The sequence below is a fragment of the Cervus canadensis genome, chromosome 10 (assembly GCF_019320065.1).
Source record: "Cervus canadensis isolate Bull #8, Minnesota chromosome 10, ASM1932006v1, whole genome shotgun sequence".
In the NCBI taxonomy this organism is placed as follows: domain Eukaryota; kingdom Metazoa; phylum Chordata; class Mammalia; order Artiodactyla; family Cervidae; genus Cervus; species Cervus canadensis.
The window spans coordinates 70,968,597-70,980,850 of NC_057395.1; the positions used below are offsets into that span (position 1 = coordinate 70,968,597).

Below are 12,254 nucleotides of genomic sequence, written 5' to 3' on the forward strand. Positions count from 1 at the left end.
TCCCAAGAAGCTTTTGTTGTTTTCAGCTTGATGTATTGATCAGACCTGCGCTGTTTGGCTGTGAGCATATCTTAGCTCCTGTATCAGCTACCTCTTGCTGCGTAACAAGTCACCCCAAATTAGTGCTGTAAAACAATCACCATTTTATTTGGTCACAATCTGTGGGTTGGCTGGAGGGCTTTCCGAGCCAGGCTGGCCTCTTCAAGGCTCTGTCCTGCATCTGTGGTCAGTTGGCCGGTCTGTCGGCAGCTGGCTGGTTGAGGATGGCCTCGCTGAGGTATGTGTCTGGCAGATGACAGGTAGGGGGCTGATTGTTGGGTCAGCTCTTCCCAGAGTCTCTCCTCCTCTAGCAAGCTCGCTCTGGTGTGCTCATCTGCTGCTCCCGGGTTGTGAGTGCAGCGAGTGAGCCCGTCCTGGGGCAGAAGTGCTTTTCAGGCCTTTGCTTGCAGCACATGGCACATTTGCTGCCGTCTCGTTGGCCAAATGAAGTCACATGGTTAAGCCTGCCTTCAAGGCATGCACAGACAGACTCGGGTGCTCGATGGGAGGAGGTGTAGCTTTACAGTGCAGAGGGTGCCTGTGAAGCCTGAGGTCCTGTGGTATCGTTTTAGTCCACCGCAGCTGCCCACGCTCTTTCAGAACAGCAGACACTGATCAGCCCCTGCAGTGTGCCAGGCACTGTGCCAGAGACCCCAGCACAAGACAGACCTAGTGCTGCACTTACGTGGCTTTTAGTCTAGTTAATAAATAATCACATAATGAAACACAATGTGACCATGACAAGTGTGATTAGGAGGGCTGCCCGAGTCTGCCTGACTGGGTAACAGGGAGGGTCAGGGAGGACTTCTATGACCCTTAAACCGAGACTTGAAGGAAAACTAGGAGTTGCTAGGTGGTAGGGACAAAGGGGAAGCATTCCATATAGGATGGCCTGTGCAAAGGCCCTGTGGAGGGAAGAAGCTGGCACGTCTGAGCTCCCAGTGAAGTGCCAGTTCCCTTTCAGTGTCAGCAGGCTTGCGCTGAGAATGGAACTTTTGCTTCATGGCTGTCCCATGTCACACGGGAGTGGGGCTAGACCTTTCCATGGGTGGCCCACTCGCAGGGGCAGCTGGACTCGGTGGTCTTTGGGAGGAGGGGGGCATTGATGCTCCCGTGGGCACCCAGGAAATCCCAATGGAAGAGGAACGGATCTGAGCATTGGAAAGGGCAAAGAGACAGCGAGGAAGGGGTCATAGGCATAGAACTGAGGATGTGTGGGGTGCTGGTTAAGTAGGAGGCTTAGATTTAGTTCCGTGGGCCAGCGGTCTTTGAACCATGAACTGAGAATGGTGTGGTCAGATCTGGGGTGGGGACCTGAGTGTTAGGTCCCCTGGGGAACTCCCTGCTCACTCCTGCGAGCTGCCTTTGATGTCTCTGAGCATTGGATAGGGTCCTCTCAAGGCATATCAGGAGGTGCAGTTTTGGGAAAAGGCCTGAGTTTCCTGGGAGTCAGAGTAATGATCATAAATGAACCAGGACACAGTTAGAAAAAATGGGACAGGTTAGACAGATCCAAGTTTGAATCCCTGCCTCTCACTGACCCTGGGCAAGTCATGGCCCAAGCCCAAGCCTTGGTTTTCTCATCTGAAAATGGGGTTTGGTTCCATCCACCCTGGATTGGGTTGGAGGGGAGACCTGGGGGGGCTGAGTTACCATCAGTGCCTTTGCTTCTGTGCTTTCACGCTCTAGCCTGTGTGCAACTGAGGACAGAGCAAGGGACCTCGGTGATTACATGGTCAGAGTGTAGCAAACACTCGGCTTTACCAGGCCTGGATGTCAGGGAAGCTGTCTTTCCCAGAATAAACAGAAACCATGGCAACCGGGATGTGTCACGTGGGCCAGCAGCCCATCCCGCTGCGGATGGCCAGGAGGAAGGCCTGTCACTGAGGCCCACCAGAGGTGGGGTGACCCCCAGGGACTTCCTTGACCCCTCTCCCTTCCTGAGGTAGGATGGAGAAGTTCTGGAAAGATCAGTCCTGATTTGGGTTTTCTGTTCAAACTCAAATTTTATTACTTAGTTTTATTTTTCCATCTTGTTCCAGAAGGCATGTCTTGAATGAGATAAGTTGGAGCAAACCTCCCTGGCCTCTGGCATCTGCTGATGGAGGCCTTGGAAGGGTTTGCCAGGACGAGAATGGAGGCAAGGCAGCCACCACTTGGTGGCAGATCTACTCGGGGAGAGAGGGTATGGGTGCAGTGGGCTCTGCCAGTCTCCCCAGACATGCAGTGAGGTGGTGATTTTAACACCCAGTATATGGAGAGGCTCACCCTCATCCGGGGTTCACAGCTAGTGAGTGGCAAAGCTGGAATTTGAACCTGGTTCTGCATGCTTCAGAACTCATTTCCAGGGGCTTCTGTGGTGGTCCAGTGGTTAAGACTTTGTCGCCTTCCAATGCAGGGGGTGCAGGTTCCACCCCTGGTCAGAGAGCTAAGATCCCACATGGCTCACAGCACCCCCCCCCACCCCCTGGCAAAAAAAAATCCAAAACATAAAACAGAAGCAACATTGTAACAGATTCAATACAGACTTTAAAAGTGGTCCACATTAAAAAAAAAAAAAAAATCCTAAAAAAATTAAGTTAAAAATACCAAAAAAAACAAAACAACAGCAACAAAAAAACCCCTAATTTCCACACTGCCTTTGACTGAATTGGGCACTCAGTCACTAGTGTGGCAGGGAACAGGGAGTTTTTGAGCTCCCTGAGTGGGGGTGGGTGGCCTGGGACGCCTGCCCCTAGCACAGGGGTCCAGGGCGGTGGTGGAGAGACAGCTGAGGTGGCCTTCATGCATGCGTGTGTGTGTGCACTCAGTCGTGTCTGACTCTTTGCGACCCCATGCACTGGGATCCTCTGTCCATGGAATTATCCCACCAGGCCATTCTGTCCATGGGATTATCCCGGCAAGAACGCTGCAGTGGGTTGCCATTCCCTTCTCCAGGGGATCTTCCCAACCCAGGGATCCGACCCGAGTCTCCTGCATTGCAGATGGATTCTTTAACACTCAGTCACCGGGGAAGCCCTGAGGTGGCCTTGGAAGACCAGGAAAGCCTTCCGGTCCTCATGTTTCTCCCTGGCAGTCTCCCTTTGCATCTCTGGCAGGAGTGAACTTGTGCCCTGACTCCTAGAAGCATGGCCTTGGCTTGGCCGGGAGTTGGGAGAGGCGTTTCCTGGAGCCCCTGGCTTTTCCCTTTGTGCCTGCAGCCATCTGGACTGGACAGTCAGACCCCAAGTGCGGCGACCCACTGGTCTCTCGAAACCTCACGTCCTTATCTATAAAATGAGGGACTCAGTTGACAGCATCCTGCTGGGAGCATGCGCGATAGAGCCCAGAACCCTAGTTCCAGCCCTCTCTGTGACACCTAACTAGCTGTGCACCTCCAGTAACTTACCCAACCTGTACCTCAGTTCATGCCTCTGTAAGATGGGAATAATGACCATACCTGCCTAATAGGGTTGTCATGGGGAACACTGTTCGTAAATGTGCGGAAACAGTACCTGGGACACAGGATGTGCTTTTACTAGTGTTACCTCTTGGGGTTGCTGGGAAGTTGGTGTGGACATAGCAGGACCTGTTGTGCTTGGCAGGAAGCAGACGCTCAGACACTGTTAGCTTTTTGGTTGAGGAAAGGAGGAAGCAGATGGGGTCAGTATGGAGGGGACCTGGGTAGACAGACTCCTGGACCAGCTGTGGGACCCTGGGACACCCATGGGTGTCTTACCTCTCCACGTCTGGCTTTTGGTGGTTGCTTAACTTTGGTCATTCTTTCACAGGAACACATACGAAGATGTAAAAGTATGTATAATACACTTAGAAAACTGCTACAGGTGGACCTATGTGCAAAATAGGAATAGAGACGCAGACGTAGAAAACGGACATGTGGACACAGAGGGAGGAAAGGGAGGGTGGGACAAATTGGGAGATTAAGGTTGACATATGGACACTGCCATGTCTAACATAGATAGCTAATGGAAGCTGCTATATAGCACAGGGAGCTCAGCTCAGTGATGACCTAGAGGGCTGGGATGGTGGTGGTGGGGGGGAGGGAGGTCCATGAGGAAGGGGATGTATGTATCCATGTAGCTGATTCACTTCCTTAAAGAGCAGAAACTAACACAGCATTATAAAACCCTTACACTCCAATAGAAAGAGAATGAGAGCCAAGGAAAATATAAAACAGAACAAATTCTAGGTGGAAAATGAAAACAGATATGTTGGCTTTGGGTCCTATAGTTATTGAAGTTGGCATACACATCTGGCTGTCCAGGCTTCCTGGTGGACAAGTGAAAAGGGAAATAAATTTATCCCAGCATTTCTTTACCAGGGGAAGAGGCTTGGCCGCGCCTCAGCTTTAACCGGCATTTGGAACGAGGAGAGACCCCTCTGACCTGCTTTATGGACGTTCTCAGGGCTCAGCTTCCCCAGGGAGAGAATGAGCCCCTGCTGTCTCGCCTGTCTGGCTGTTTGTGGGCATAGGTACGTGTGCACACCGGGTGTGCAGCGGGCGCCTGGAGGGCGTCGTTCTCAGGCCTGTGTCCCATCGCAGCGGCACCTCTGTGTCTGGGTGAGCGTTTGAAGTCAGCACGAGGTCAGCGCACACATACCTGCCCATGCTCTAAAGTGCGGGTCTGCCATCAGAACACAGTCGGGGGAGGGTTTTGTGTGTGGGGCACGGCCACTGTTTAATCACAGGACACCCCTGGTGGTCCGCGCTCCCATTGCAGGAGGTTCTGGTCAGGGAGCTAGATCCCGCGTGCTGCAGCTAAGACCCGGCACGGCCAAATAAATAAGTAAAGAGTAAAAAACAGGTCAGCGGCCAAGGCCAATGGGGACGTTTGTAAAATGAGACTGGCACGTGGCCTGGTGCAGAACTCACCGCAGGCGAGTCCATGCAGTGGCTGGAGGACCGGCAAGGGCCCCGTGGGTGAAACTGTGCGATCAGACGTGAGTTTGAGTGTGGGGAGGGCCGTCGGGACGGAGAGGGGGAAGGGGGAGGCAGTTGCAGAGGACGTCGGGAGGCAGGGCAGGGAGCACCCCCGACATGTGCAACGTGGCCCCGCGGTGATCAGCGTTTCCAGCGAGGCGGCACATGGGATTAAGCAACCACAATCCCTGGTGGGTGTGAGGGTCCAGGCAGGACCCCTTAGAGGCTCAGAGTGGCTCCAGTCACTTCCCCGGGGCGAGATTTGTTCCACCTCAAAGCAGCTCCTTAGCTTCTCAGCACTTGTAGGTGCTGACGGCGGCATCACAATATTGTGAAATTCAGCCGCAAAGCCGACTTCATTACCAGCTTACCTGGCAAGGGAGCGGCCGCCTTAGTTAGCGCCGATGACTGGGTATGACAGAGCTAAAACTGAACTTGGCAATTACCGCTCATGAGCGCGTCTCGGTGCTGTGAAAGGAAGGTTCCATGGAAATCAACCCTGGTAATCGCAGGGTTTAAAATTAGTCAGTTACTATTAAGGTTGCTCTGTCAGTGTATGCTTTGGGGTGATGCAGGGGAAAGAGCCTTGGAAAGTGGGGTTCTTGCTGTCTTGCGTTACCTTGTGTTCATCTGTGCCAGATCTGTCTTTTTCCATTAGTTCTAGGACAAAGGTTTGAGAGACCCCACCCTGTTGTGGTGCCGGGTGGCCGGTGGCCGTTTGAAATCTGGGTCCTTTTTAGAGTCCTTTCCTTTTTATTTGCATGAGCTCACACCTCATTCTCAGCTTTTCAGTTTTCTCTACACTCTGAAGGGGTTTTCCTAACAGCTTCTTGCATCTCCTTGGGATGCTACACGGGCAGCTTTTGTGGATTCCTAGTCCCGGGGGGAAGAAATGATGTGCTATTATTGAAGGTTTCTTTCTGAGCCCTTCATGGAATTATTTTTATGAAGCCTTGGCTTGAAAATTTCCACCATCTGAGAACAATGATTCCATGCTGCCAGTCCAGAGTGAGGCAGTGAGGGGCTGGTGTGTGCTTGGCTGGGAGAGTCAGATGGAAGGAATAAGCTCACACAGGTTCAGTTCTCAGTTGGCTTGGGATGTGGGCCCTGGTTCTCGGAAACGGGAAAATGGGAACTCGAGGCACCTCATTGCTTTCAGCCTCAGTTTCCTCATCCGTAAAATAGGAACGTGGGCTGGGCAGGTGTGAGGCTTCAATAAGATAATGTAGGGCCTCAGCACGGGTGCCTCCTGTTGTTAACAGTGATGTTTATAGTCCACCTCTTTTGTGCCAGGCACCAGACCAAGACCCTTTCCATCGGAGACCACTGCTTTGTACATAGATCCTGTGAGAGATTCTTAACGCAGGCTCAGAGAGGGTTTAACTTTGAACAGGTCCTCTCAGCGAGTAAGGACCTGGGTCAGCATTCAGACTCAGGCCATCTGACTCCCCCCAACCCCCCCCCCCCCCAGAGCCTGACTTTTGTCCCTGTCCCCACTCTGGGAGCAGCTGATCATCAAGGAAAACAAGACGGCCAGGATGAGCTGCCTGGAGAACCGGGAAGAAAGAAGCATTAGAACAGAACCACCTTTTCCAAAAGGGCTGCAGCCCTTTCACAGGAAGCTGAGTCATCTCTCTTTGTTTTGAACCATAACCATCGAAAATCTGAAAAATAAAAATAAAGCTAAAAAAATGCTGAGTTTTGTCATGGTGCAGGGGCCCCTCCCTGGCTCTGCATCACGGGCAGCTGAGCAGAGGATCTTTCGAGCTGGGACCCCCGTCACCCTGCACTGCTAGGCCAAGTACTCAGCGTCGAGCCAAGAGCCCTCCTTCTGGAATCTAGGTGCTGGGGTTCACCTAGCTGAGCTGCCGGTACCCAACCTGCCAGAGGGGCGCTCCTGCCCCACCCAGCACCGTCTGCCCCGTGGGGCTGGGACTTTCAGGGTGAGTGAGTCACGTTGGGACACTGCTCTGTCACTGCACATTGAGGACAGCATGGTCACAACCCCAGCGTTCCTCCTTCCAAGACATCCAGAGTCTTCTGTGCTCAGACTCAGCCTCCCTTCCCCCAACACGTGGTGGAGTTGTGTTTGATGGAGAATGTCGGGACTTCCTGCATTTATCCCGTATCAGCCCCCCTCTTAACACGCTTCCTCCCTTCTCTGTGCACCCACACTTGGCCCCTCCTGCAAATCCCAGCCCGATGACAGCTGCTCTGTGAAGCCCTCACTCAGCCCATGGCCCTAGGCCCTTAGTTGTGAGCACTGTCTTCCTTCCACCAGAACCTTTCACTACATGCGTGAGCTAGGGTGTCTTTTTTTTAATTTTTAAAAACATTTATTAATATTTATTTTGGCTGCACTGGGTCTTAGTTGTGGCATGTGGGATCTCTTTTTAGTTGCGTGTGGGGTCTAGTTTATTTGACCAGGGATTGAACTGGGGCCCCTGCATTGGAAGTGCAGAGTCTTAGCCACTGGACCACCAGGGACGCCCCTGGGATGTCTTTTTGATGACACAGACAGTGCCCTGCTCACACATCGCCCTGGTGTCTGGAACCCCGCCCTTCTTGATGCGGGACCTAGGCAGAGGGAACAGAACATGCTCAATGAGTGAATGAATGAACACATGATAATTGAAGGATTTTTACCTTCATACTCTCTATGTGCCAGTCAGTTACACCTTATACTTATCAGTGTCTCTGGTTTCCAGTGAGCGAGTTTAACATTCAACAAACGTGAGCTTTCTTTCCATAGCAGTGAATGCTGACCGTTTCATAGGTACCTAGTATTCCACTCTCCAACAGAGCTATGATTGAACCAGTCCCCTCCCAGTGGATTTTATTTTTGTTTCCATATTCTCAAAAATAATGTTGCAATGAATTGCCTGACAGAGGCAGAAACAGGACTTCTTTCTCTTTGGAGCCTTTCATTTCTTTCTTTTTTGAAATTATTTTTATTTGTTTATTTATTTCGGCCATGCTGTGTGGCATGTGGGATCTTAGTTCCCCAACCAGGGATCGAACCTGTGCCCCCTGCCGTGGAAGGATGGAGTCCTAACCTCTGGACTGCCAGGGAATTCTCTCTGAAGCCTTTTCTAATCCTCTCAACCCATCCTACTACTGACGTGCTGGGCAGCAACGCCCATTACCGTGTGGCAGTTGCTGTTGCCCAGGCCCTTCTCTCTGTCTCGTGGTTTATTATTGTGATAATGGGGTGATCCCCCAGGACCCCCTCACTTAGTCCTGGATGCCCTCAGCTCTGTGGTGCTTTCTCAGCAGCCTCTGATGGTTCTGTAATGTCCAAAAGATGAAAATTGGTTTCATAGCACCCCACACACTACATGGTATTTAGTAGGCACTGTCCTCCCCATTTAACAGATGAAGAAACTAAGGCTCAGAGAAGTTAACTGTTCCAGCAGGCAGCGCAGCAGTTCAGCGCAGTTCTGTTTTATTCCAAAGTCCACCTTCTTCACTGAGCCCTAATTTAACTGCGTTTGTGTGAATGTCAGTGAGGCTGCTCGGGGATCCATAGTGTTTCGGGGCAGCACTGTCCCAAGGCTTAATTCCGCCTTGTGGTGGGTGACCTTGGGCCTTGCTTGGCCTGCTGGTTTCAGAGGAGTGGGAAAGGAACCAGGGAGGCGCTTATGTTTTTGTTTTAAACTACAAATGTAGTACATGCTTGTGGAAAAGAAAAAAAGAAAAAAAGCAGCAGCTGAAAATACCTCCTTCTCCTACTCCCCAGGGTAAGCACTATTAACAGTTTGGCATCTTTTACAGTGCGTATCCAAATACACACGCAATTATGGTTCTTATAAAAAGGAGATCATGTCCTTGACTTTCTCCCAACCGGTTCTAAGTCAGCACCTACACGTCTTCCCCATTCCATCATATTCCATAGAATGGATGCACTTCAGTCGATTCAGCCTGACCCCGTTTTAGACATTTAGCCTGCCTCTAATTCTGCTCTGTAATGAGCAACATCAGTGGGCTTGCATGGTGCACGCAGGTACAGGTATTTCTGCAGAATGGACACTTGGAAGTCTAATTGCCAAATGAAACGGCGTGCAAGTTTCACACGTTGACAGGTGCTGCCAAATTGCCTTCTGAAAGCCCTTGCAGTCCAGCACCCGCTCCCAGGGCAGTCGACATGAGTGGGGAAGGCTCTTAAGCCACAAATAATGTGGAGCCGGGCTGCCTCCCCTTCCGCTCCCTGAGACCTGGAGTGGTGACTGCCGCCAGGAGCTCCGAACGCACAGGCCCAAATTGGGATAGAAGATGGATTTTGATAAAAGAGGTTAAATAACAGGTTTTTCCATTTCACCTTATAGGAATGGGATGGGGGGCGGGGGTGCCGGGCCTCCAGCCAATAGAGGACCAAGAGTTGTCAGGAGGGCTTATAAAGCTTGCTATTTCTGGCATTTTTTCTCTTTCTCTGCTGATTATGCAGCAGAATTGCACAGAGGCTGTCGCGGGCGCGTTCTCTCGCTGCCTGGGCTTCTGTGGAATGAGACTCGGGCTCCTACTACTTACAGGACGCTGGTGCATTGCAGGTGTGTTTCAGCGGAAGGTAAGCAGCGGGCGCCCGCCGCCTCCTGGGGTAGAGGTGGTCAGGCTGGCACTGCCAGGGTGAAGACAGACAATGTCTGGGTGGGGGCCGCCAGGGATGGACAGGTGTCTGTCACGTTGTAAAATGAAGATGCTTTGGAAGGTCCAGGAGGCCTGTAGTTGGCAACTCCTTTCTAAAAAGGAATTCTGGCAGTGGCTGGTACCAACCCCTGGAGAGTAGGTGTTGGTGCCTAAATGCTCAGAGAACATTTGTTCTTTCATTCATCCGTCCATTTAGCACGCCTTGCAGTAGGCCTGGCCAGGTATGATGGGGCGATCTGGCTAACTCAGATTGAAACAAGGATGGAGCTGGCCCATGGCATGGTAGGAGCCCAGCAGATACCTGGGATGAGGGGTGGGAAGGGCCTTTCAAGGCAGGAGGGGTGAGGGGTAGCCGGGGATGTCACCAGGAAGAAAGTTTGAGCTGCCTCCTCCGTTGGATTTGGGAGTTTGTGGAATCAGTGAAAAGCCCTCGCCCATTGTGGTGAGTGCTTCCTTTTCCTTCTCTCCATTAATGATACTGAAGAGACAACCAGTTGAGAGGACAGCAAAAAATGAGAAAGGACACGGTGACAGATTTCAGGGTGAACACATACACACGTAACAGGTGACCGGGAATGTGAATGCAGAAACCCAGCATCCATGGCATTTCCCCCACTGTCCCTGGGGAGATTGTCTTTGTGATAGTAGTTGGCCGAGCTGGAGGTGGGGCTTGTTACACTTGACGGGACTGCACCCCGCTGAGCCGAGCGAGTGGGAGGCCTGACCTCTTCTGGCGCTCTGATTCATCACAGTCACTGTCAGTGTTGCAAATCCAGCTGTGAGAATGTGCGTCTGAGAAATGGAAGCCCTGCCACACTCTCAGGCCTTCTTTCCCAGGCTCGGAATATCCCAGGTCAACTGAAACCAAGAAGTGTGTGATCTCTACTTTCTGCACACTGGGTCTCAAAGCAGGCAGTCAACAGGCTTTGCTCAGAAGGCTTTGGAGCCAGCCATCCATGGAGGAAGAAGCTGTTGAGTACCCAGTGTGTGCCAGGGGCAGATTAGGTACTGGTTGCAAATGTCAGCTCTGCCTCAAATACAGTCTGTGACACTGGGCAAGCTTCTTGAGCCTTGCAGGTCTCAAGTCTCCCCATCCATAAAATGGGAACAATGATACCTACTTTTCTGTGTTGTGATGATTGTGTGTGTGTGTGTGCATGCATAGGTGTGTATGACCTGGGGAGCTCTCCCTTTGTGCTTGTAGCCTGAGGCTCTGTGTTCTGGTTCTCTTCTTAGGGAGCTCCAATGCAGGGCCACAGTCTGTTTTTTGTGGCCCTGGCTGATACAAATTTCTCTATGTCTCTGATCACACCCATGAGCTCTTGACGGAGAGAGGAGTAAATTACAGGGGTTTACTGGCTGTCTTAACACAGAACTGACCCTTATTTTTAACACTTCCTGAAGGCTTACTGAATACCAGTCACCCAGCATTGTATAATACAATTGAGATCTCAAGACAATAGTCCCCTTAGTAAACCAGTGTTTGCTGAGAACCCTGGGTCAGGGAGGAAGACCTGGGGAGAGAGGGAGGAGTGGTCTTGGAGGAGAGGGTGTGGCTAGAGTATCACCCACACCCCCCCTGAACTGGGAGAACAGAAGCTGAACCCAGGTTTAAGACTTGGCTGTGAGCTCCCTGCTCGCTGTGTGATCTTCAGCAGGCTACCTTACCTCTCTGAGCCAGTTTCCTCTCCTACAAAGTGATGGATTGTTAGGAGGATTAAACAAGCACTTCGTTGGTGCTCAGTAAATAAAAATACTCATCTCTCTTGAGGAAGGCACCCTGCAGAGCCTTTGCCAGGGTGTGGCACACAGCAGGCACCCCTGAAAATTTACAGAAAGAACAAAGGTGCCCAGGAGTGGGAAACCAGAGTTGCCTGTATGTAGACTACTAAGTAATTGGTTCGTGATCTGGGGCAAGTTCTCCACCTTTTTTGGTCCCTGATTCCTTCAGAGAAATAATTTAGGCTGGTCCCAGAAACTCCAGATGCTTTATTCTGTGTTGGAAATCAGGGTTGTTGTGGGGACCCTCCAGAAGAGGATGAACTGTGTATTTGAAATTAATGTCCTTCTCATGATTAGTAGCCCCTGCAACGGCCTCCTCATGCAGCCACAAACCAGTAATTAATGAAATTAGGAGCAGAGGCAGGGGTGTGGGGTTTCCCGAGGGGCCGCCCCTGTGGCACCCGCTGTGACTGTCTTGGGGGCCCGAGGGCTATCCAGGAGTCATGGTGTCTGTCTAGTCAGGGGGCCTGGCAGGTGTTCACATGTGTGGAACAATGACAAAGTCCTGAACTATCATAGATGGGATTGGATTCCCTAGCTTCTCCCAGACCCTGTGGTGCCATTTTCCAGGGAGAGTGTGAGGGTCCCCCGCCATTGAGTGTCTGTTGAGTTGGGCATTGGAATGGGCATAGGTGAGCCTGGATGGGCAGGCTTTGCTCTCGTGATTTCTGACTCTGAGACTTTAGGCAACATTCTCACCTTCTGCAGGTCTTACAACTGAAGCGTGGGAACCGCCACCCACTAAGGATCGGGAAGTAGTGTAGAGAGGCAGCCTTGATTTGCGCATCCCCAGAGCCACCAGAAAGTTCATTTGAAGGAGACGGTGGCTCTGAATTGTCCTTATCTTGACGCACGTGTGCCCGTCCCC

At 51.6% G+C, this 12,254-nt stretch overlaps 1 protein-coding gene across 9 annotated transcripts in view; it reads left to right on the top strand.

Moving 5' to 3' along the window:
• TOX2 (TOX high mobility group box family member 2) overlaps positions 1–12,254 on the top strand; it is a 147,168-nt gene that overhangs the window by 23,172 nt on the left and 111,742 nt on the right. For 2 of the 9 annotated variants that reach the window (XM_043480071.1, XM_043480069.1), the window contains exon 1: positions 9,399–9,524. The exons of the other annotated variants lie outside the window; for them this stretch is intronic. In XM_043480071.1, the coding sequence (XP_043336006.1) occupies positions 9,399–9,524 (126 nt within the window). Of the gene's footprint in view, positions 1–9,398; positions 9,525–12,254 lie in introns of those variants that run through there. 9 annotated transcript variants of the gene reach the window in all.